This window comes from Falco biarmicus, chromosome 3 (assembly GCF_023638135.1).
Source record: "Falco biarmicus isolate bFalBia1 chromosome 3, bFalBia1.pri, whole genome shotgun sequence".
Classification (NCBI taxonomy): domain Eukaryota; kingdom Metazoa; phylum Chordata; class Aves; order Falconiformes; family Falconidae; genus Falco; species Falco biarmicus.
Window position 1 is genome coordinate 81480261 of NC_079290.1, and position 25946 is coordinate 81506206.

A 25946-nucleotide genomic window follows, 5' to 3' on the forward strand; every position below is an offset into this window, starting at 1 on the left:
TTTGGGAAGATATTTTTTTACTTGCTGAAGTCTGACTATTACATAAACCCTATTTTGCTTGCAATACAATTGCCATTTAAGAGTGGTTATTGGTTGCATTTGTTACCTGCCAGCTTTCAGGGAACACTTTTGACCATTAGCAACTGCAAGGCCAGAAGAAATTAATACCTCCTGACATTTTTATATTAGACCCTGAAGGGAGATCCTGACTGCCCAAAGACCCATTCTAATTTGTTGCCATGGATCTGCTTGCTGATGGCTCCTCTATACATCAGTTCTATCAAGCAAACCAAACTAAACTGATCTGACTAAAACCACAAAGGAGCTGCTCCTCTCGGGCTTGGACATAGGTTACACTACAAAATGTTGCCTGCATATACTCATTTCAGTGTCAAAATTTCTGCTGGGGTTGCAGATGGACATTTCTTTAGTCACATTGTGTCACTTGAAGACATAGCTATGCCTTAGAAAAGCAGCAGAACAGCAAAACATTTTTCTAATACATACTCTTGTCTACTGTGGCTTCACTTCTACAGCTATTCTGATACAGCTCTGCAAGCAAAAGGCCACCTGCATTGTCCAGTCCTCCCCATAATATCCAGGTAGCTCTCAAACATCCCATTAAGAATGGGAATCATTAGGGACCATAGTGTAGAGAAGAAATGACAATTTATCTAATGTTGCACAGGCTATTGTGGACAGAAGTAATATTAGCCTAACAATGGTATTAGCAGAGTAAGTACACCCCAAAACACACGTATCTGGAAGAGTCAGGATTAGACACCATGACAGAGTGACAATGTGTTCTTCCCATAGCTAACAGACTGGATAAATTCAACAAGACAAGGTATCTCCTGGGCTTCAGCAGAGCATGCCTTTCCCTACATGCCTTCGTAATTCCTGCTTAGGCTAGCAAGTCCATATCTGACCAGGGACTTGTCCAGACAGCTGTCTGTAGGGGTACTTGAGGAAAAAGACATTTCTTGCACCCCCTCTAAGCTGTACTAGGCAGCTACTCCCTGATTTCTTCCTGATTTCTTCTTTGGGACAGCATCATAGAACCAAGCGGCACAGTATCCTTGACACTTCACTGCAGAGCATGGGGACACTGTCCTAGCTAACTGATCATTCCTAAAACCATCTTCCTCTAAAAGGAAAATATGCAGAAAACCAAAATGGCTGAAAGAAAGAGAAAGCAAAGAGGGAAAAAAACCACCAAAACCAAGCCAACACCTATAGACATAAAAAAAAAAAAAAAAAAAAAAAAAAAAAAAAAAAAAACACCAAACCAGAACAAACCAACACTTATAGACACGTCTATCATCCAAAACCACTGCCTGACACTTTAGCAACACTTCTGGGCCCTACTACATTTCCTATTCACATTGGTTTTATATTTCTTTCCAGGCAGTCCATGCTCAGTATAGCCTCCTGCAGCTACAGGTGTGTTTCACTAAGCAGAATGAAGCAGAAGCAGTCTTAGAGCCATTCACTGTGGGTGACTGTTGACTGAGGAACATTTGCAAGCAGGTCAATGGTTAGCTGCTAAACAGGAACAATTCTGACTGTCAGACTTAGATATGCATACACAGAGGGAGACAGGCACTTGGCACAGCTCAAAGCCACAGGAAGAAACCCTGTATGCTTTCAAGGAAAGTACTTAAAATATGTAAGGAGTAGCAGGGCTCGCTTCCAGCAGTTGAACCTGTGAGCTTGCTCCACACCAGGCACTGAAGGACCAGCTCGGTCACCCTCGGGATGGAGAGAGCAAGTCTTCGTGCTTGGCCATTGAGGAGGACTGCCCTACTTGCAAGCAGCAGCCACCGCCCTGGCTACTTCTTCCAAACCACCAGACTGATAGAGTAGTATAGTAATAGTGTGTGTGTGTATATATATATGTATATACACTCTAATATAGAATTATATTAATATATAATATATAGTAATAGTGTATATATATATATAGTAATATACAGTAGATATAGGAAGTGCTTTTTTCTACTAGAAAAAAGGTCTGGCCAGATGGTAATACTACAGTGAAATAGATTAATATGATTGTGCCATTACTAGATGTTTGTTACAGCACCCTCAAAAAAACTGAATCTCATTAGAAGCTACATAGTCTTTTAAAGCTAAAATATTTCAAGGAGGTACATGACTTTCCCCAGAAAGTTTTGGGGCAAAATCTCTGGTCATTTCAAGGAAGAGAATTTAAAGCAGTACTCCATTAAGTGGTATTTTGACACATCTTACTCTGTAAAGATGTTTCAATGTTTTGTTCTCTCCTCAAAGCAAAGCAAGAAAGCAATAAGCTTCTCCAGAGTTGCCAGAAAGTGAAACATCATCCTCCAGAAAGCTCTCAGCATACACTTAATTTAATTAAACACCCTTCTACCCTCCTTTTGGTTCTGTTAACACTCTTTAAGTTACAAGAATTATGAAGCACACAAATACAAATGGTTGGAAAAGATATTTAAAATGAAGCAACTATAATATTACAGAGATCTGAAAGTGTCAGGAACTGATTTTGTTAGAACTTCAAGACTCCTTTGAAGTATGAATGGAAGCCTGGTTTCTCTTGAAGAGTATGATTTTAGAGAGCCTGAGTGTCCCTCAGACGGAAAACGAATAAATGATGAGTGTATGAGAGAACAAGAAGAAAGGGTAAAATACAAATTATAACACATTTTTTCCTTTAAAGTCAGAGTTCTTTGTTTCCAGATTGAATTGTTTGAATAGACTAAATAGCACTATTATGTGCTATCCATTTACTTGCCAGTGCAGGGAGGCTGTTGATAAGAAAACGGAGAATTGAGGTTGTAATGATGACTAATGATGAGTTGCAGAGATGACAGAAATCACCTCAAATTAACGCATTAAGTCTTCAAGCTGAAGAATGATACTTCAATAACTAACACCACCTTTAAAGCTTTTTTTAACCTCCTCTGCAGAAAACAACCAAAAGTAAGCTCTCAACTGAATAATAGATGCAGCACACTGGGGCAGCTTTCTCATATTCCATGGCAACTTCACATTTACTTTACAGATGCCAGTTTTGGAAAGTCCTATGACTCTCTCAGGAGTCTCACAGGAATGTAACCAAAAGGTTATCAACAGATACATTACCTCATAATCATAAAGTTTGTCAGTGAACAGTATTCTTTCTTATAGCACATTAATCACCCTATATAATTTGAAAGAAACCAACAATTTTTCAATAAGCATTTTCAATGAGTTTTTGACTTGCCTTATAGAATTGTGTAACAGAAATGTAATTTACTTCATAGCAGTAAGTAAAATGGTGATTAAACTTGTATGATATATATTCCTGGGCCTTCCTTCCTCCACACCCCCCCCATCCCATTGGCATAGCAAATGCTTGCCACACTAGCTTTATATACTGTAGTCATTTATAACACCGAAGAGATGCTTTTTTATTTTTTTTCTTCATCAATAACTCGGTTGTATGGAGCTTAGTTTCAAAGGAAAACACATACCTTGTGGTAGGTTATTCTTTGGACTGCAGTTTAAAAAGAAATGTGCAAAACCATATCCTTTATGCTTGTGCAGCGTCCTAAAAAACTATGTAACAAATCAATTTAGTCCTAAAGATGTGTCCCAGTGGGCCACTTCAGGATACAGAAATTCCACATGGTGGTGTATTGGTTCAATAAATTTCATGAACAATTGTCATTTTAGGTTTGCTTGCATTATTGCAGTTCTATTTATATTTTTTTCCAGAGATTATATAAGATGTACAATTCTAAACTTTCAGAACAAACCCAGAACTGCTGATATATTTTCAAATACCTGATCCCATTAATTCCTATATGTATAACTCACACAGATAAAATACAATGCATAAGTGATGTCTGACAAGCTTTAAAGTGTATTATTTTCATAAAACCAGGAAAGGTAAACATCATCCCTAGAGGATCTTGTGTTCTAGCTGACCACAGTACTATATCATATTATCACATATGTTTCCAGGGAACAGAGGGAGAAGGGATACATCCCTTTTCTATACTAAGTATTTATTGCTATATTTTTTTTAAAAAAAAATCACTGTACAGGAATCTGGATTTGATTATTTTTGTAGTGATGTTTTTCTAGCATATATTAAATTTTCTGTTAGAAAACAGTCCAACTTTATATTTAACCCGATAGGTAATCACTGGAGAAATCTATTTCACAAAGTAATACTGGTTAATTGTGCTGTCAAATAAAAAGAGGGGTTTTTCTTTGTGCATCAAAAAATACTGAGATTAGTCTCCTATCATCATTTGAATAAGTGGAAAAAAATATTTTCAGAAGAGTCTATAATACAGAACTTAAACAGTGGTGGGTTAGGGAATCTTTAGAAGTTACAGTTGGGATAAAAACAGTCCAAGCCAAATAACTTCTTACTGATATGGCAGTTTACACAGAGCTAAATTCAGAAATAAAAAGCATAACAGAGTCTCTTTGTCTGGTCCATTAGATACACACACACACACACGTATATGCATATATTAGAGTGCATATATGTTACTGTATACATGTATATCTCTTTCTCGGTATATACATAAAATACTTTTTAGAGATTTTGCCACACAGTTTTGCCAAGTCCTAAGCTTTAGAACTTTGTAAGTCAGACAGCATTGTCAGCAATTTTTTTCTGCCCCAAGAGCTGCCTGAACTGAACCTCCAGCCTTACAAGTTCAAAGTTCATTCCAATGCCAGAGATTCAGAACAGTGCTTCTCATTAAATCAATGACACATTAGATTTTCCTTAAGCAAATGCAGAAACATAGGTTTAAGGGTTACACACTTCATCAGTCTTCACATCAAATTCCTGAAATAAGAAATAAGTTGTAGTAGAGTAGGTGCTGAAATTCACAGCACAGCAAAATATGAAGTATATATTTCATCTGAGGTTTTTGGTTTGGTTTGGGTTTTTTTAGAAAACATGTTTCACACAAGAAAACAATAAAGTGTTGTATAATATGAAAGATACAATTAAGAGTAGATGGAAGCTAATACAGGATTCTCTAACCAAGCAAATACCATTACACAGAAAAACTATAAGTACCTCTTCCAAGGTGGTGTCAGAAATGCCATAGCCAGTCACATGTAGATGATGAAGGCTTTGATCTAAAGCCTGAAAAAGAGCTTTAAAAGAGGTCTTATCTGCCCTTTCTGGAATCACATAGGTCAGCTCAGTCCCACTGTTATCTTTCAAGAAGGCTTCTGGGATGTGAGTCTGTACCAGAGATGTGACCTGAACAATATGCTTAGGATCCTGGATTTCAAACACAGAGGGCTATGAGGAAAGAAAGATAATAATGCACAAAAAATTAAATGTTACCAGCAGTATGGACTTGACAGTAGAATTCATACAGGAAAACTTCCATTGATGAAAGTATGTGAAACCTCAGGTGCAGACTACTTGCCAGGAATAAAGAACAGTGAGACAAATCCCTTTTCAGGTAAATATTGAAATTCATCATTTTCAAAGATTTCATTTAGTTCTTAATAATTATAATAATACTAATAATACCACCCATGCAAAACAACCAAGAAAACTGATAAAACCATGTTTTGCTGGTTCTCTAATAATCTATATCACATATTACTTCCTGGCAGGGACATACAGCTCACTTAGAATATACACAGCTATTACTTGGCAGACACTGTTAAGTTCCGTACAGTACATTTTTAGTATACCTTTTTTATGAGTGTCAGACTGTGTCCCTGGCCATATGTTTCTCTCAGATAAGAGGGAGAACCACAGCACCTCAGCTGGCCACGCTGCAGGATGGCAATGCGATCACTGAGCACCTCTGCCTCATCAAGATGGTGAGTGGTAAAGATCAGTGTGCAACCTGCATCAGAAAGATTGGTACATGTCTACAAAACCTGGTTTCTAGAGAAACACATCTTTGCTTCACAAGGATCCTTTAACCTTAAGGAAACACGTTTCAGGTCCCTTCAAAACATAATTGCAAGACATAAACAAAACCTGCATTCAGATTTACAGTCTGAGTTAGAGTCAGGTCTAAACTTGCTTTGCCTTGTATTAGACATAGTAAGCAACATTAAGCCATTACCACTTTAAGTTATTTTACAGGCTAAAAGGATTCCTTAAGACCACATAACAGCAGTGTCTGTTTCAATGGATCATTCGCTGTGAGTTAATACAGCTAATCGAGCGCTCACTAGCTGAACAGTTTGCTTCCCACAATCAGTTTCTAACCTTATGGCACTTAAAAGATTAATGTAGCTGACTGACTGATGAGTCTGTATTCATTGGCATTATAGATGCATCTATATAAAGATATGCACAAAATGGGAAATGAAAACCCCAAAATAATTTTGAGACTAATAAAAAAGAAAAAAGTAAGAAAAGAGAAACTTCAGGACAGGACTCAGAACTAAGCTCAATCTTCTATTAAATTAGGCATCTTTCTGTAAAATAGCAGATAATACTTGCAGTCTTAGTTGGCTGCTTTAAGGTTTCCCAAGTTTGATTAAATTTCTGAAATTAATGTATTTAGTTACCGAATAACAATATTAATATTTTATATATTATGTAAAAAATTACATGCAGGATATAAAAAAATATCATGTTTAAATTTATCAAAACAGAATTCCAGAAAGGAAAATAAGCAGCAAATTTTGTGTATAAGCTTTGTACCAGTTTTGTACTTCAGAAGAACATCCCAGATGCTACGGCGAGAACATGGATCTACTCCACTGGTGGGCTCATCTAGAACAACTGTATTTGAGTTTCCAATAAAGGAGATGGCAATTGATAGCCTCCTTTTCATTCCCCCAGAAAGGGCTCCAACAGGTTTGTACTGTTGTTGGCATAAATCCATATCTTCCAGAACTCTGAAACAAGATCAATTTTGAAAAATTTTTCCAGTCACATAATGTCCACTCAGAGCAGAATTACTGAAAAGTCACTGTAAACGGAAAGTGAAAAAAACACCACCTCCAACTGGCTATACAACTTGATGACAAAAAAAAAAATTAGAAAAATCCAACTAACTCTTTACCTACAAAGTATAAACACTCATCACCAACTGAAATACAAATTCTGGATAAGTATTGTGCAGGATAAGAACAGAAAATTTTGAAATTAAGTCCAATGAAATAAATACCAATTTGTCCAATGATTTCAGCAAACTCTAGATTATAGTTTCATAAACCATGGTAAAGATGGTTAGTTTCATAACTTAAATACTGCTTCAGTTTCAGCAACTACATAAAGAAACCTTAAAAACACCTGAGTTTCGACAAAATGTGTAGTCATTTGAATTAAATAAGGTCACACTGCAGGTTTTTTGCCCTTTTTTATTTTTTTTAAGATGTGTTTCTGTGAAGTAAACATATTAGTAATCCCTAGGCAGAACAGTACTACTTAATACAACCTAATCTAGTTCCTGTGTTAAAGACTAGGAGATGCCTTACAGACATTGTCTATTCAGCCCCTGCCCTCTGATGATCTTGCATCTGAGCAGTGTGTGGAAACGTGCTCAATAAAGGCAGTACTGAAAGACCATCATTTTATTTTTTGTCACACTGAATATTCAAGCCATTGTGACATCATACGATTAATAAAATCAAACGTATTGTTACAAGTTTGACTTTAAGACAATTGAAACAAATGAGTTGTTAATGGCTAATTCAAGATATAAGTATTTTTGTATACCCTGCCAAGTGCTTTGTTGAGCACTGATAAATATTTTCTTCAAAAGAGTAACTTCCAAAGGAAGCACCTCGACAAGATAGATCAGTTGACTGGAAGTTCACCATGAGGAATGAGCTCAGCAAAAACTAGGGGAAAGGTTAGTTCCAGCAGGGGGAGATAGATCATTGACGACTGACTCAAGAAATCCCCCAGACCCAAAAAGAAGTTGAGACTGAGCATGCAAACTAATTAACATGAGAAGTGACAGAATTATTTGCCAAATAGGAAACTGAATAAAAGGTAACAGAGGAGTTAGGTAGCTTGTAACCAATGCAGGCTAGTGTCTTTGCATGCTAAACTGTATAAATAGTGTAAAATTTGGACAACTAGGGAGCTAAGTATTTGGGGGTTACCATTTAGCTCTCTGTTTTGCACTAACTAGAATACAGGAACAGAAATACCTTGACTCATTCTGTGAAATGGCACTGCGCACTGGGTAATAAACCCACCTACAGGGCAACAATTGACCTCAAAGCTTTCTGTTGCTATGAGCCTGGCAAGCAAGACATAAAAATATCAATAGTCCTAAACTAATCTCCTGAATTATTTGAGTGAATATACAGTCTGTAAAACATACCATTTACTCTTAAAGAATTTTTTATTTTTAAGAAAACAGGTTTCTATAAATGTTGTATGGATATATCTAGAAAAATTATTCTTAATCTCTTTAAAAGCCCTCTTCTTTTGCTTAATAAAAAGCAAATTTTGTTTCACTGTTTTGTTGCTTTTTTAATTTGTCTGAAGTATATTAAAGCATTCATTGTCTTTAAAATAATTGTTTTTCTTAGTAGCAAGGCCTGAATGATCCTTAGTATTCTTACGTGCCATTAGTATGACAGGGTGCTTCCGAAGTTAAAATTCAGCAGTCTAAGCACAGTAAAATACAGAATATTATTTTGCATAAATTTTAACCAAACACTAGCTTTAGTTTGTCTTGGTTGTTTAAGACAGTTGTTTCTGGAGAGAATGCAGTGTCCCACACCAGAGAGTTTTCAGATCAAAATTTTAAAGTAACAGGCTTTTATGATTAGCTACTAAAAAGGAAAGCCACTATGCCACAAATGTGTCTGCATATGCCTAATTGCACACTCAAGGAGAAGTTCCACCAACTTGGCATTTATTTCCATTGAAGCGTGGAAGTGCCCAGCCCCCCACACAGTCTGGCATGAATCAGAAGGTAAACAGAAACTATTTGCACTGCCATACTATTAGAAGAGGATACATTTTGTTCCTAAAGTTCAAAAAAACTAAGTTTGCTATTAGTGAACAAGATCTCACTTTGTAAGGTTTACTTACTAGTTCATCTGCCTTTTCTTGTTTTCCAGTCTTCCCTCTACCACAGGTGAAGGAATACAGGATGATGAATACATAAAGTCAGTGTTGACTTATCTGAAAGCTCAGGGTGAGCACACAGCAGTTCACTTTCTATCCAGCCCTCCAGCAAGGACGGAGGTAAGGCAGACAGCATGAGGCAGGACCACTACAGCTGCTACCAGGCTAACCATCTCTACACAAACATGATTATTTGATGTTTTTATACACCAGGTTTTTAAACACTGACAGTTGCACTACAAATACATTCAAGTAAAGGTTAGAAACCAGGAAATGTATTTTCAAGCACATTTTCAGAACATGAAGTGTGATAAAAACTCATGGAAAACCTTCCATTTCCATTTGCTTCTACTTGCAATTTTTCTTTAGCAGTTTCTTGTTTGAGTGGCTTGCAACAGACACTAACGATTTACTTGACAAATTGCAACAAATGAAAGAAAAAACTACCCATTGACTTGCTGATTCAACTGTTCCTTTGTCCAGCCAGGTGCCTTCACTGATCCATAAAGCAGTAGGTGTTCTCGCACCGTCAGTATGTTGAACAGGACATCATACTGTGGGCAAACACCCAGCTGTGTCCTGATGGCAGCCAGATCAGTACGTATGTCCTTCCCATTAATAATAATGGTACCAGAGGTCGGTGGATACAGACCAGTCAACAGTGATCTGATACAGGAAAAAGATTTAAAAAAACAGTAAGATCATGTGTAATGACCATATTACGTAGCTCACACTTGGATATCCTGAGGCACATCTTAACATCCTTAGAGCAACATAGTCACATAAACACCACTAGTGGTTTGGCCTTTTTTAAAAAAAAAAACAAAACCAAAAACAAAACAAAAAAACAAGATCTCAACAATCCTTCATTTCCTTACTTCCAAAACAAAATGAATTTTTTCCCAACCAAATATAACAGACCATTGTTTCCTTCTTCATGTGTGTTTTCTAGTTGAGGAGTAATTCCCAATTGTATCCCATTTTGCACCACTGTTTTTATTAAAGCTGATCAAAATTAACGTAAATGTAGAAACACACAGACTTCTTAACTGAGGCATTTTTAAGTGTCATTTTCATTTTGTTATTTTCACTTCTGGTCAACTGCCAAGAAAGAATTTCTTTGCAACTTCTAGGAAAAAAAGCACAAAACCCCCTAAAACTCCACAGTCAGTCTCCATGTGATAGGAGTACATATGGGATGCCAGAAAAGAACACTTCCCTGAGACGTGTTCAACTCCACAGCTAGACATGCCCAGCTCCTATTCAAGCTGCTCCTGAACTATTCCATCATGGTTTCAGTGGCACACAGGACCTGGTTCACTATTCATTACACTGCCTTTTGTCGTAGACATATAGCACTTTCCATGTGCTTTGGGGAGTTTATTAAATATTTATTTGAGGAAAAAAAGGACATAGGAAAGAGTTTAGAAACATTTTGAAGTGAGGATGCATAGCAGAGATCAGGGGGAGTGTAACAGCATTAAATGGCAGACTTACATAACTGTCGTCTTGCCAGCTCCGTTAGGTCCCAAGAGCGCTGTTATGTGACCTCTGTGGAAAGTGAGGCTGAGATCTTTAACAGCAGCCCTCTGGCCATCCTCGTGCTCTTTGGTGAGAGACAATAGCATGACACCAATGTTGGCTTCTTCCATGCAAGGGCCTCTCCAGCTTGGAGGTGCTGTGTCTGTATGGGGAAAAGCAGCAGATCAAGAAGGTTGCTGAATTTAAGTGTGTGTGTGTGTGTGCGTGTGTCTGTCTGTGTGTGTCTGTGTGTGTGTGTGTCTCTGTGTCTGTGTGTCTGTCTGTCTGTGTCTGTGTCTGTGTGTCTGTGTCTGTGTGTGTCTGTGTGTCTGTGTCTGTGTGTCTGTGTCTGTGTGTCTGTGTGTGTCTGTGTCTGTGTGTCTGTGTGCATGCGCATGTGCGTGTGCGTGTGATCCCTGCTGCCATTGACCAAAGCCTGGAAGCTTGCATAGCAAGCTTTTGGTAGTGGAGCGCTACAAGGGTGGCTTCTGTGAGATGTCAGAAGCTTCCCCCATATCTGATACAGCCAATGTCAGCACGACAGACCCACTGCTGGCCAAGGCCAAGGCCATCAGCAACAGCGGTAGCACCTCTGGGATAACATATTAAGGGGGACAGGGGAGTAGGGAAATAAAAAATCTGCACCAACAGAAGAGAGGAGAGTATGTGAGAGCAACAGCCCTGCAGACACCCAGGTCAGAGCAGAAGGAGGGCAGGAGGGGCTCCAGGCACCGGAGCAGAGGTTCCCCTGCAGCCCGTGGTGAAGCCCATGCTGAGGCAGGCTGTTCCCCTCAGCCCATGGAGGTTCATGGTGGAGCAGATATCCACCTGCAGCCCATGGAGGACCCCATGCCAGAGGCCCAAAGCAGGCTGTGACCCATGGGAAGCCCATGCTGGAGGAGGTTTGCTGGCAGGACCTACGACCCTGTGCGGGACCCATGTTGGAGCCGGCTGTTCCTGAAGGGCTGCACTATGTGGAAGGGACCCACGCTGGAGAAGGGGAAGAGTGTGAGGAGGAAGGAGTGGCAGAAACTTGTGATGAACTGACTGTAACCCCCATTCCCCATTCACCTGCGCTGCTCAGGGGGAGGAGGTAGAGAGAAATCAGGAGTGAAGTTGAGCCCAGGAAGAAGGGAGGGGTGGGGGGAAGCTGGGTTTCTTTCTGATTTGAATGGTAATAAAGTAAACTAATTTCCTGAAGTCGAGTCTGTTTTGCCCGTGATGGTAACTGCTGAGTGATCTCCCTGTCCTTGTCTCAACCCACAAGCCTTTTGTTATATTTTTCTCTCCTCTGTCCAGTTGAGGAGCAGAGTGATAGAGCAGCTTTGGTGGGCATCTGCCATCCAGCCCAGGGTCAAACCACCACAGTACTTTATGGATCAAATATATAAATTATAGATTTATATATAAAATCTATTATGTATAATTCTATTTTATGTAATAATTTTATATATCATTAAATATAAACAAATGCTACAAGGAAATAGAAATATGCTTTATATAAAAATATATAAATCAGATTACAAATTAAAAATTACGCAATGAGGTCAAGGATTGGTTTCTTTAGGCTGTGAATGAAAAAGGGGGTTTTGCTCCTTTCACAATGTTAAGTTTAGAAAGAACTTTTGCCAGAAGCTTGAGGTTACCTTACAGAAAGACACTACCAGCCCCTGTGACATTTCATGAACCTCTCTTCCAGTTAGCTTCTCTATCTTTTGGTCTGCAGACTAAAACCACTAAACAAATATTATTCATGCCCTTTCCACTGCTTCCCAAGTTTTCAAGTACATCCTGGAACTTAATAAAAAATCCTTTAAATACAGAGTGAGCCTCAGACAATGTATCTCAGATAAAATTCAGAGGAAGAGCTCTAAATTGCTTGAAAGTAGTAAATTGATTACCCTAGGACTTCTCCTAACAGGAGTTCCAAGTGGGTACTCGGCACCCAGATCTCTGCCAGCCCTACTGTAGTTGTAGTTCCAGCTTGTAGGACCTACATTCCCACCAGCCCTTCCCTGTCACACCTCTGATTTCCAAAGCGCTTTCCAACCCCACTGAATCAGCCCTTACCTGGGCCATATAGAACAAATGGAGAAATTACCTGGGAGCAAGTCATTTTGCTGTTCCAAGCAAATTATCCATGAATGCCTTTATCCCATTATCAGTACAAGGATGCCCAATTCTAATGAAAGAGAGCAAGTTCCTTTGCATGCATGGCAATGTTAGAGTGCACAAAAAGGCAATTTACTACCAAGCATGAGGTGCATCAGTTTAAGCAGAGGAGAGGCGAGATGAACAGATCCACAAAGTTGCAGGCAATCATTTGGATGGCTGGAGCCAGAGCCCACGCTAGTAACATTTCAGGCAGAGAAAAGGGTTTTCTTTAGTCTCCACAGAGGATGTGGTGAAACCAGAGGGAAGTCTTCATTTTATGTAAGGACCAAAGACAATTATCTCAACAAAATGGAATTGTTCCAAATTGCAGAAATTCAGACAAAATTCATACTGATAGTTTTTCCACAAATATTAGCACGAAACGAAATTTTCAAGTTTGCCCTTCTGGAGGAGATATCAATACACCAAACTGCTGAGTTGTTTGGCTTCCTCACCTACGCTACAGGCAACTGGATCGTCTCCAAACCACTGTAACTTCCAAAAAACCCCCAACAACCCACCATGTTCTTCTGATGCCCTAGAGAGAATATAGGTGAGGGTGACTGACTTCATGCACAAAACAAATCAGAAGTAAGCAAGTCCTTGAAGAGACCTGAGAGAGGAAAAAAACCACTAAAAATCTAAATTAGTTTTAAGCAAGTGAACAAAGAAATAGAGGAGCAGTGAAAGTATCTGGAGGCAGATAAAAATTAGTTACAATACCTGCAGCTTTTTAAACAAAAGTCTAAAAAGCAGAGACAGAAAGAACAGTGATCATAGAAGAGGGAAATAAGAAAAAGGGAAATAAATGAACAAAGCTAATTTTTCCACTTAAACAAGAAGCAAATAAAAAGAGCAGAGGAGGAGGAGGAGGAGGAAGAAAATCAAACTGCAGAGAAAAAAAAAGTGTTAATGAAGCACAACACTTTTTAGATTCAGTAAGGGATGAAAAGGTTCAAGGAGCTTCAGAAGAACCTAAAAAAGCAAAGAAGCAATACACTGGGACAGGATGAACCCAAGAGACAGCTATTTTACATTTTTTAAAGAGTTTTAATAAATATATATGTATAATAGTTTTAATTGAATGATTCAAGCATTACTGGTGACTGCAGAATTAACAGTATATAATGTTCGTAGTATACATTATATAATGGAGGAGAGAAAGGGACAAGATCTAAACACCTAATAAAGGACCAAGCAGTGATAAAAGCGGATTGAAAAAAATCAGCACAGCATTCAGAAAAAAGACTTTATTAAAATTCTATTATGATTACAAACCTTTTTCTTGGAAGTTTTCATTGAAGAAAAGCATATTAGAATTCAGATGATGCCTCTTCCTCCTCTCTGCACCACACAGGTTCTTCCAGTAGGCAACAGTAAAGGGAAAGTACCATCGGTTCTTTAATCCAACTTTTCCTAGAAGAAAATTATGATAGAAACTCTTGCAAAATTTATATTCATTTCATATTTGTTTGTAGGCTACTAATGTCCTATTGTCCCTTATGAAGAGCTGATTTGACCATTTAATTAGCTCAAACTCCTAGCTGCACTTAACAAACCTTAATAAAAGGGGGGAAAAAGTCATTTGGCCATAACAGCAGGTCCTGCTATAAAATAATCAGTCCTCAGTGATACTGTGCTTTGTTTTACCTCCAAATCATCTTTAAAGTGCAACACAATCATAAAGCCAACAATATGTAGTCACAGCCTAACATAATCTTGTAACTTAGAGGAAAGAAAATGCACCAAATGGCCTGCCAAGGCAAACAGCCTTATTTTTCATTATAACAATAATCCATTGCGCCAATTGTTAAAGATTATTCTTCCATTACTATCTGCACAATTTAAACAAATCAGACAGCATAAGAAACATTTCTTGTAGCATGCAAACAGAAGGGGAAAAGAATACATTCCTACACACAACCTAAACTTTGGCATTGCCCAATCTTTCCAGGATTCACTTACCGATCACACAATACACTCTGTGTGTTTGGAGTCGCATTTCATTGACACTGAAGGGCAGACATCAACTTAAGCTAAAGTCTGTAAAATTCAGTTGTATATTCCACACACCCCTGTCTTTCAATGCAAATTTCATTTTTTATTTTTACATTTTTAAAACAAACAGAGAGTAGCTGGAAGTAAAGGTGACCTATGCAAATCAGAGGAAAGGTAAATTTCAAACAGCTAGTGAGGCATTAGCTTACGATTAAAAATGCATCAACCAACTCCATAATATTCATAAAACTTGGTTAATAAAAAAAAAGTCCCACTTTCTGAAAATATACTTGAAAGTTAAATAGTTTCCTTTATGCATTGGACTGTGGACTGACTGGGATATATTTACCAGGCAGTTTGAAGTCTTTGTGATCTGAAAACTTGTGGTTCATGGGTTTCAACCCAAGTACTGACTCAGAAGATTCACCATATTCACAGGAAGTTTTGCAACTAGACTGAGCTCTGTTACTGTAAAATACCAACAAATTCCTAAATCTTTCAAATATTAGTCATTTCCATAAGCAAACAAAAGCTATTTCATGCCCAGCTACAAATTCTAGTCCATGTGTTAGCACTATGCAATATTTATGTATGTAGGAAGACTTTCTTACCCAGTCCCTAATGATAATCGCCTAGTTTTGCATATCAAACCTTGGTTCAGAATAAGATATGTTTTTGTTTTAGTTGCATTCAATGAGAAAAGCCAATTCTATCCATTCCATTCAATAACTTCTTCAAAAACATAAAATAAGAACAAGTCCATGATCTTACCAGGAAGAATATTGCTGAAATACCAGCCACCTATAAAATATAAAATGGAGTCAAAGAACATCATCCAGCACATCCATCCAAAGGTCATGTATCCTCCTTGTGCCATTGACTGGTGCACATTATTCCACTGAATTCCTGGTAGTAATAGTAATAATAATTATTATTTTTAAAAGGTCAGTGCTAAATCAGTACAGCATTAAAGATCACAAACACATCACTACACACTTCTGGGTATTTAAGCACTGACACAAGAAAGACCATAGTTAATAACGGTAATCCTAATGAATAGAAGCGACTTTTTATGCTTCTACAAGCCTCTGTTTAGAACAGCAGGTGACACTGCTGGTGGGAGAATGCAGAAAAGCTGTTGTAGAAAAGGCTGTTTATGAAGTTTTAGCTGGCCCTTAATTTGGCATAAGAAAAAGAACTACGACTCTGACAAAATGGGGCACTGACCTCACCAGTAAATAAGGCTTATGTCGTTCTGCTGATATTATAAAAATGGGTTACACAAAGTTTAAAGTCATTTATATAATGCTTAATCTGAAAACTTGAATCTGTGAATTCTAAGAAGCAAGTATTTGTGAGCACTAACTGTATTCAGAGGTAAACTGGAACAACAAACTCACTGAATAATTGCTTCATAAAATTATTACATTGCAGAAGACATGAAAGGAAGAAAGAAGGATTAGGGGATTGGAACATCTCCTTCAAGAGGAAGGATGAGAGAGCTGGGACTGTTTAGCCCAGAGAAGAGAAGACTGAAAGGGGATGTTACCAATGTCTACAGATATCTTAAGGACAAGTGTCAAGAGGATGGGGCCAGGCTCTTTTCAGTGGTGCCCAGTCACAGGACAAGGGGCAACGGGCACAAACTACAATGCAGAAAGTTTCATCTGAATATCAGGAAAACTTCTTTGAGGGTGACGAAGCACTGGAACAGGCTGCCCAGATGCCCAGAGAGGCTGTGGAGTCTCCCTCTCTGGAGACATTTAGAACCTACCTGGACATGATTCTGTGCAACCTGCTTTAGAAGAATCTGTTTTAACAGAGGGTTGGACTAGATGGTTTACAAAGGTCCCTTCCAACTCCAACCATTCTGTGATTCTGTGATGGTACAAATCACTAGTACTACAGAAAGCTACCATATTGCTAAATGGAAAACAAAAGTAACCAAACTGTAGATTTACAAAAAGCATTGCACTTTTGAAAATGCTGCTTTGTTTGCAGTACAGTGGGTCATGATACTGTTTCTCCAATTCTTTTTCTACAATTGTCAAGAAAAGCAGTTTTTCCACAAAGCATGTTTTGCCCTTTCTTCAGTAAAGATGAATCATTTTGTTGAAGGGACTGGTAGGATATTTAAATACTATTTCCTGCAACTGTCTCTTCCACTCTTCACAACTTTTGTATCATTATGATATTTTTCAGTGTGTAGTGGTTTGAAATATCCACTGACATCAATACTGATCTTGCCATGGTAGTAAAAGTATAAAGGCATTACAACCCTTTGTATATTTACATACATACACTTGTAGACATTTATCAAGGGCTGAGGTGTTCATTTCTTACTTTTCTAAAACTTCAGCATCTATAGGGGCAGCTGTTAGCTCAGGGATAGTTGGTATCACCATGTTAAAAGATCTAGCAACCTGTTAGAACATCTAAGCAGTTTCCAAATATTTCTTTTCTTCCTAACATATAAACATAATAGGGTATTCTCATGCATTTCCGCACCTGCACAGTAGCTGAGTAAGGGTTTCACCAGCTGCTTCCAAGCTTGCAGAAGCAAGCTGCTACTCAGGCTGAGTATGAATAAGGTCATACAGGAGAAACATAGAAAATGCTTTACAAAGTAAAGGTGATCTTTTTCCAATGTATAACAGTTAAATATTCATCTTAACATTATGTTGAGAGTGAATAACTTACACTGTTCCTGTTTTTTATATTCTCATAAACCTCCATTGTGTTATACACTAGTGCACGTGTGAACCCAGACACAACTTCCAAGCTCAAGAGTAGTCTAACCCAATGAATAGGAAGTCAGTCAGGTGCCAGGAGGCTTGTATGCATGAACAAGGAGCTCCTGGCCAAATTCAAACACAAAAAGGAAGCATACAGAGGGTGGAAGCAAGGACAGATAACCTGTGAAGAGTACAGAAATATCGTTTAAGCACCCAGGGATGAAGCGGAGAAAGCTAAAGCCCAAACAGAATTGAATCTGGCCAGGGATATCAAACACAATAAGAAGGGTTTCTGTAAGTACATAGGTGACAAAAGGAAGACTAAGGCAAATGTGGACCCATTGCTCAACAAGACAGAGGATCTGGTTACATGGGGTGTGGAAAAGGTTGAGGTACTGAATGCCACTTTTGCCTCAGTCTTTACTAGCAAGTCTGAAGAAATCCCAGGTCCCAGAGACCAAGAGAAAAGTCTGGAGCAAGGATGATGTACATTTTGTGGAAGAGACTCAGGTCAGGTCAGGTCAGGCAAACTGCACACACATTAAGTCTATGAACCCTAATGGGATGCACCCAAAAGCACAGAGGGAGCTGACAGACATCATTGCAAGGCCAGTCTCGATGATCTTTGATTTATCATGGCAACTGGAAGAGGTACCTGAAAACTGGAGGAAAGCAAATATCACTCCTATCTGCAAAAGGAGGACCCAGAGAACTGCGGACTGGTTAGCCTTATCTTTACCCCTGGGAAGGTGATGTAACAGCTAATCCTGGAAACCATTTCCAGGCACTTGGTGGACAAGAACATCATCAGTAGTCAGAATAGCTTCACCAACAGGAAGTCATGCTTGACCAACTTGATTAAACTTCTATGATGAAAGGACTGGCCTGTTAGATGAGGGGAGACTAGTGGGTCTTGTCTACCTGGAGTTCAATAAGGCTTCTGACACTGTCTCCCATAAGATCCTCCTAAGGAAGCTAATAAAGTATGGGCTGGAGGAGCAGGCAGTGAGGTGGATTACAAACTGGCTGAATGGCCAGGCCCAGAGCACAGTGAAGTCTAGTTGAAATCCAGTAACTAATGGTGTACCCCAGGGGCCAATACTGAGTCTGATCCTGTTTAACATCCTCATTAATGATCTGGATAATGGGGCAGAGTGTATCCTCAGCAAGCCTGCTGATGACACAATACTGGGAGAAGTGATTGATACGCCAGAGGGTCATGCTACCACCCAGAGAGGCATCAACAGGCTAGTGAAACAATCTGACAGGAACCTCATGAAGTTTAATAAGTTGGAAGTCCTGCACCTGTCAAACAGTCCCATGAACCAGTACATGCTGGGGACACCCAGCTGGGTAGTAGCTTTGCAGAAAAGGACCTGGGGGTCCTGGTGGACACCAAGTTGAAAATGAGCCAGCAACGTGCCCTTGCCACTAAGAAAATTAATGATATCGCGGCTGTCTTGGGCACAGCATTACCAGCATGTCAAGGGAGGTGATCCTTCCCGTTTATTCAGTACTGGTGAGGCCATGCCTGGAGTACTGGGTTCAGTTCTGGGCTCCCTGGTATAACAGAGGCATGGAGGTTCTAGAGAGTCCGTCAATGGACCACAGAGATTATTAAGGGACTAGAGCATCTCTCCTATGAGGAAAAACTGAGAGAACTGGAACTGTTCAGCCTAGAGAAAAGAAGGCTCAAGGGGATCTTATGAATGTATATAAATACCTGAAAGGAGGGTACAAAGAAAACACAGTGAGGGTCTTATCAGTGGTGCCCAGAGACAGGACCAGAGGCAACGGACACAAACTGAAACACAGGAAGTTCTCTCTGAACATCAGGAAACACTTTTTCACTGTGAGGGTAACTGAGCAGTGACACAGGTTGCCCAGAGAGGCTGTGGAGTCTCCAACCTTGGAGATGTTCCAAAGCCATCTGAACACAATCCCAGGCAACTGGCTGTAGGTGGCCCTGCTTGAGCAACAGGGTGGACTAGATGACAACCAGAGGTCCCTTCCAACCTCAACCACCTTGTGATCCTACAAAACTCCCTATTAATATCCTCACCGGAAATCAATCATTAGAGCTGCCACTGACACCAGTGACCATTTCCAACAAACTGCTCTAAATGCCTTGCCAAAACGTCTTCCACTGGACTGAGAAATAACACATTCAATGAGTGAAATAATATTCAGTCAGATGCTCGCCCTTAGGTAGCTCTACTGAATTTCACTAAATATGAAGTTTGGGTTTGCATCTCCAGAACAATTTCATTGGCTGAATACACTCACTTTGTCATCTAACAGGATGTGGAGATTTTCCTCCAACCTGTACTGCAAACAGAGCAATGCTAACCACTCTCATTTACTGCCAGGAAGTGGCACAAGCTGTTTTCAAGGGGCACTAAAAAGTTTTTCTCCTATTATGATCTACCTTCTTAAATCATTATTAGAGATATTTTTTTCTGAACAAAATGAAAAACATTTCCAGCTGTAGTTTTTGAAATAATTGCAAAACTTTTCTTCTAACTGGTGAGCTTACCTATTTCTTGGCCCTCAAAGAATGTAATGAAAAATACTCCTTGCCCAAAGGCAGTTGTAGAAAGAAGACACTACAACACCAAAGGAGAAACAGGATGTGAACATCAAATAAAATTTCATTAACAAGCTCCATGAAATAAAATATTTTGTGACACTAAAAGCAAGCACAAAGTAAACAGACCTTTGTTTCACATTGACTAATCGTCATTATTTTCTTTTACATTTTAACAATTCTGTTCCACATACTGCAGTAGTATTTGCTCCACCTTAAAGAGCACCATTGATCTAGTCATTAATATTGGAATGCATTATTTAACTTTATAACAAGTTATAGACCATCATAAATCTAGCGTATACTGAAAATTTATAATACATAACACTGTAAAGGCAAGCAAATAAATATAATTTCTATAGTAAAAGCAGTGCTCCTACTCCTTTTTGTAAGACCAGAACTCAAGAAGAGACAGAAGCAGAAGGAACACACACACCGGGTCCTATATGCTGAGACAGCATCTTTGTGCAAGGCAATAACATTTGACTTCCAAGAAGCAACATAATCATGCTGTATCACAAAACTACAAAATGGAAAACAAGCAAGTTAGTGTGATGTAGCATAACAAGGAAGTGTGACTGTTGATCAGTGGAAAAACACTGGTGAGCTCATAAAGGTTGATGGGGAGATCCAAAACACTACTGCAATTAATGTGTTACTCAGTGACAAAGTTCTGCAGTTTGAGAGTGAGCTGAAACAGAAGATCATTTTATCTTATTTCAAAATAATGCAATTAAATACTTTTTCTGCAATATTTGACACAAAAGGAATGCATCCTGCCAGCTGTATGAAGCAAAAAGTATAACATAGGCTGCTACTTAGAAAAAATTCAAAAACATTAGCGGCATGGATTACATTTTTGTACAGAGAAGTTAATGCTAATTACCATCAACTGAGTTTCTGCCTTTTACATTGCTAAGGTTTCATTATCTCACTTGATGGCCTCTCCTCTCTCTTCAAAAATTGTTACCTTTTTCACATGCTGCTGCCTCTGATTTTCAGCAAATGCAGGATATCTGAAGAGTTTTGAAATAAATTATTTTAAAGTGTGCAAATTATCTGATTCATACTTTTCCCTCTCTGTGGCCCAAAGGAGGGGGGAAAAAAAGCAACAGAAAAAAAAAAATAATTAATTCCACCCTGTCTGTTTATGCCTGAATTCTGTAGTCTTACATCTTGCTTACTTGTATGCAAAGAACCAATATATTTTATCTGACCAACTGACACTGAAAAAGCAACCATATTTTTTAATAGTTTATGAATTATTCCACCAGGTTAATTTGGTATGTGAGTTATTTTGAAAGAGTGAAGCCATAATGTGAAATACAGTTTGCATTGTATGATGGTGTATTTGATGACCCAATCAGGGATATAGTATATTAAGACAATGCAAAGACATAAAACAGCACATGGTGTAAATAAAACAGGAAAGGACATGGAAGAACTGACACCAAAGAAACATATTACCTCAGACTAGCTATATGTATAGCTAGATAAACACTAGACAAATTTCCAATCTAATCCCCAATTGTACTCAATAGAGGATCAATCACTAGTTTTTGTCCAAACAAATAATGACTTTCAGGAGTGGCATGTCACCAGGTGTGCTTGAAAGTACAGTAACATTAAAAATTTTTTGACATCAAAACGTAAAGAGAACTTCTGAGCATGAGGAATGCAACCTCCTTATATTTTCTGTAGGTTTACAAAATTTCCTTAAGAATTTCTTTTTTATTCCTCTGTACGTTCAAAACATTTTCTCAATTTGGTATTTATTAATTGACTTATTTCCAGTGAAACAGAAAAGCAAACAGAAACCTGGGGAAAAAAATAAGTGAATTACAGTCTAAAGTTCAAAACTATGGAAAACCCACAGCATGATTGGAGAGGAAAAATTAGAAAAGGAAAATAAATATTTACCATTATAATCTGGCTGATGAAACTCAACTGGTTCTGCAAGACCAACAAAACTATGTAGGGTAAAAAACTGATCATATATACAAGGCTGGCACACAGAGCTGCTGTGTCAGCACTGCTAAAAAATGCTCCCAAAAAATAGCTTAACATAATAACTGTAGCTCCAAAATCCAGGAGAAAAAGGAAGATGAGGAAGCCATTGCTATAAGCAAAGATACCACTTGCTTTTAAAATAATGGCCAGAGCACAGCTGCTTATTGTGAGCACAATGACATTCTCCAGAAACCAAGCAAAGAAATGAACGGCTGGATGCACACCCATTGTCTTCATATACTGCAAGACAGCACAGCAAAGCAAGTTAAGGTTAGGAAACAAATTTTCTTCTTCTCTTAACATGTTACCACCAAGACACTACTAGCTCCTGAATGATGTAATTTTCCCATTAAATTACTACTTTCTTCTCTCTTTTCCTGTGTTACCCCTTCTGCTGCTTTCTCCTGGAACCACGTTCTGAGCAGGGCTGCCTCTGAGCTTATCACATATTAACATGAGGAATACCAGTGCTCAGGCACAACCCTTATGCGTAGGTTGCACCACCAGATGTCAGATTACTGGGTCCTCCGGTGAGGAGTTCGCCTTTTTATACTCTAAAAAGTAGTGAAGGTATCTACAGCGCTGTATAAGCAAATGTTTTTTTCCCAGCCTGTTGCTGAACTAAAAGTAACATATGGATATGTTTGTAAACCTTTAAGTATTAGCATGCAAATAATAATTTAGCCAGGTATGATGTATTACCCTTCTTTCTTTTTTTTTTTTTTTTTTAAAAAAAAAAAAAAAAAAAAGCTTTTGGAAACAAGCCAATGCTACTTATGAAACATTTTTCATATGATGATGAATATTAAGTTTATTAAGTTGATTTAATATTTTAAAGCATTTTTAAAACAATAAGGCCTATATTAGAACACAAAGCCTAGAGAAATTAGATAATTTCCCAGATTAAAAGAAGCTTACTCTAGCAGTCTAAAGACCAGTATAATTCTTCAAAAAAAGTATATTTGTCCATATAGAAAACTTATCATAAACCCCCTGTCCTTCCATACGCTTAGCACATGCTAGGACTAGCCTTTGATATAACCAAATAATTTTCGCTTTTTTTCTGTATCATCCTCCCTTATATTTCTGAGAATTACACAATATATGGAAAAAAAATAATTTGGTATAGGAAGTTTTATCATTTTAGACCATGTATAGAAAAACATGAAAAATAATCCCAAATAAAAATCATTCTAATCACAAGGACTTTTCCCAAAAAACAGTTTCCAGCTTCACGTTTTATGGATGTTTTGCTTGTTGCTTTTTGTCTCAGAGACAATACTTGCATATTAAGAAGACTGATGCTTAAACAATGGTTGTGAATCTGAGTTGGCAGGTAGAACTAAAACCTACTGCTCAGAGGAAACAAGTGAAAACAAAGCCAGCTGGATTATAAATACATAAACATACTTCAAAGTTTAAGTTTTGTATTACAGTACACTTTAATACATACATTTTATTTTCAGAGGCTAATCTGCCTCTTACCTCTTCTAGATGAATTTCTCTTTCATAAACCAGTTTGCGAACCATGCCAGCAACTGAAACCATCCATGTTAACATCATCATAAGCGGGAAAAAAAACCCTATATTGTTCAAGAATCTATGAAAGAACATATATGCAGAGTTATTAAACCCCAAAGGTAAAATACTTTTTAGCAGAATGTTAATAGATTAATACTGGGACTATTCTCAAAGTATGCACAAATAAGATCTGACATGAGTAATAAGGTTGATTCTTGTTCTGGTTAGAATTGCTTATTTTTCATGGAAGAAGCTAAATATATGTATTAGTACTATAAAGTTTTATTAGTATTTGTCAACAGTACAACTGATGTAATCATTCTTCAGGGCTCCATTCAAAGTTAAACAAAGTTCAGGTTTGTTTCTACGGCAAAATAATATATTTGGACAGTAGGGAATACCAAGAGCCAGTCAACTTTTGCTCCACTTTAACAGATATATTACCATTAAGTTTTAATTCTAATACTCAGGATGTTTGCATGGTTTTACAAAGAACATTTCTACACTATTTTTTTTTCTTCATCAACTTATGCTGTATTATAACACATACCAGGGATTAATTTACAGTTTGTGTACAGGACAACTAAGGATGGAAAGTGGGTTTCTTAGCATAATCTAATTTAGTTGCACCATATTTTGACACGGTCTCTGTCCAGCAGACTACTCCACAGTATAGCCACCAACAGCTCATCAGGGGTCATTTGCCAGACAGAAGTTGCATAATCTGTTGTGGTCACAGCTGTTAAACAACATTTGCTATGCTGTAACATCTGGTATTGAACATACTGGTTCAGTCTTGTGCTGAGATACACACATTCACCCACTACAAAGACCTAGTAGTTTCCCAAGTCCTCTAGTATTAATCTAATAAGGATAATATACTGAATTAAAAAGCTGAAAGTTTACTTACAGATCACTGGTATGACAAGGGTAAGGCATGGCTTGCACCTGAATGGATGGCTCTAAGGTATTTGTCCCAGTCTGTGCTGAAATAATTGCCCTTTCAATCATGTCTTGGAGAGGAATAAAGATGTGGTTGTATTTAAACCCATCAGCTGGCAATTTCTGTGGATGAGATTTCCACGCTGGGTTTTTAATCAAATCTGTTCTCATGCTGTAGAGAACACTTGTTCTAATTGTATATGAAATGTGTCGTGGAAGGAGATTGCTAGAATCTTGTGTCTTGTTCTTTGGTGTATCAAAGATGATACCTGCCACAAGAAGAAAAAGAGCTTCATACCCAAGCTTACATGATTTATGCCATTTACACAGCTAACTCATGGCCAATTACCATATGATAGTAGGATACATTCACCTTTCATGGCAGGCCTCTAAAATTTCTTGACCCCCCAACACAAGAATGGTAGGTTTCATAGAGACTTAAATTTTTTACATTCATAAATATGAAATGTAGAAGATTATTCACATAATAAATGTGTTTGCAACAACCATTTTTATCTGAGAAAATTCCTTCTCAATTTGTTGCTTTGAATTGCATTTTATTCTTTTTATATCCAGATTTAACTCGTTCTTTGGGACTGATCTCAATTCTACAGTGAAAGCAGTAGCCATAAAATTTGTCCATCAAAGGATAACAACCCCTGGAAGTGGGTGATAAAGTAAACAGTACCAACACACTAAAATTTACTCTGATTTTTAATTTCTGAATCAATTTTAAAACTTCTGTTTTAGCACAGCAGAATTTGCATGTTTATTTTCTCTAGCTTTGTGTAAAAAAAAAAAAAAAAAAAAAGCAGGTGAAAGCTTAATTGTAGATGAAAAGATGAAGATACATCTGTACCAATACAGCAGATTGGTTGGTATTTTCTTTCTGGATGACCCAGATTTTTTAAGACTTCTTGATGAATGTAAAATTTTGACCTTTTTCCTCTTCTGTAAAGCTTATTTTTTCAACTGACCAATCTCATTTTCCTATTTATGCAAAACATTTAGTTTCCCAAGACATTTCATGAAGCTATGAAACTATAAAAAAAGCAAGCAAAGAAAATTCTGTTTATTCTGTTTTAGTTTTATACCTTACTGTGGAAAGGTAAGGCCCAGATATGCCTATATCTGAGCATGTAGTATTGGCATATTGGACTCATTAGGTCCCTTAAAATGCCATTTTACCGATTTAAGCATGTAAAGAGATTATAAGGCCACAGTACTGAAAAAAAACTCCCAAGAAATGTTAGCTTATGTTAGCATATGACCCTTCCCTATGTAAACAGAAGCAAAATGGATCTAGAACTTGACAATTCAGTTTTTGAGGGTCAAGATCTATCCATCTCTTCCCCTGAAAAGGCAAAAAATTTCACCCCCTCAAAGTACTCCTGAGAAATTTTCCTTATAT

At 37.9% G+C, this 25946-nt stretch overlaps 1 protein-coding gene across 1 annotated transcript in view; it reads right to left on the minus strand.

Moving 5' to 3' along the window:
* ABCA13 (ATP binding cassette subfamily A member 13) overlaps positions 1-25946 on the minus strand; it is a 211693-nt gene that overhangs the window by 108421 nt on the left and 77326 nt on the right. Inside the window, exons 31-41 of the mRNA XM_056331501.1 lie at positions 24504-24804; positions 23558-23672; positions 21983-22312; positions 20012-20081; positions 15512-15646; positions 14021-14158; positions 10565-10751; positions 9515-9733; positions 6677-6873; positions 5707-5864; positions 5072-5302 (exon numbers count right to left, since the gene is read on the minus strand). Of these exons, the coding sequence (XP_056187476.1) occupies positions 5072-5302; positions 5707-5864; positions 6677-6873; positions 9515-9733; positions 10565-10751; positions 14021-14158; positions 15512-15646; positions 20012-20081; positions 21983-22312; positions 23558-23672; positions 24504-24804 (2081 nt within the window). The remainder of the gene's footprint in view (positions 1-5071; positions 5303-5706; positions 5865-6676; positions 6874-9514; positions 9734-10564; positions 10752-14020; positions 14159-15511; positions 15647-20011; positions 20082-21982; positions 22313-23557; positions 23673-24503; positions 24805-25946) is intronic.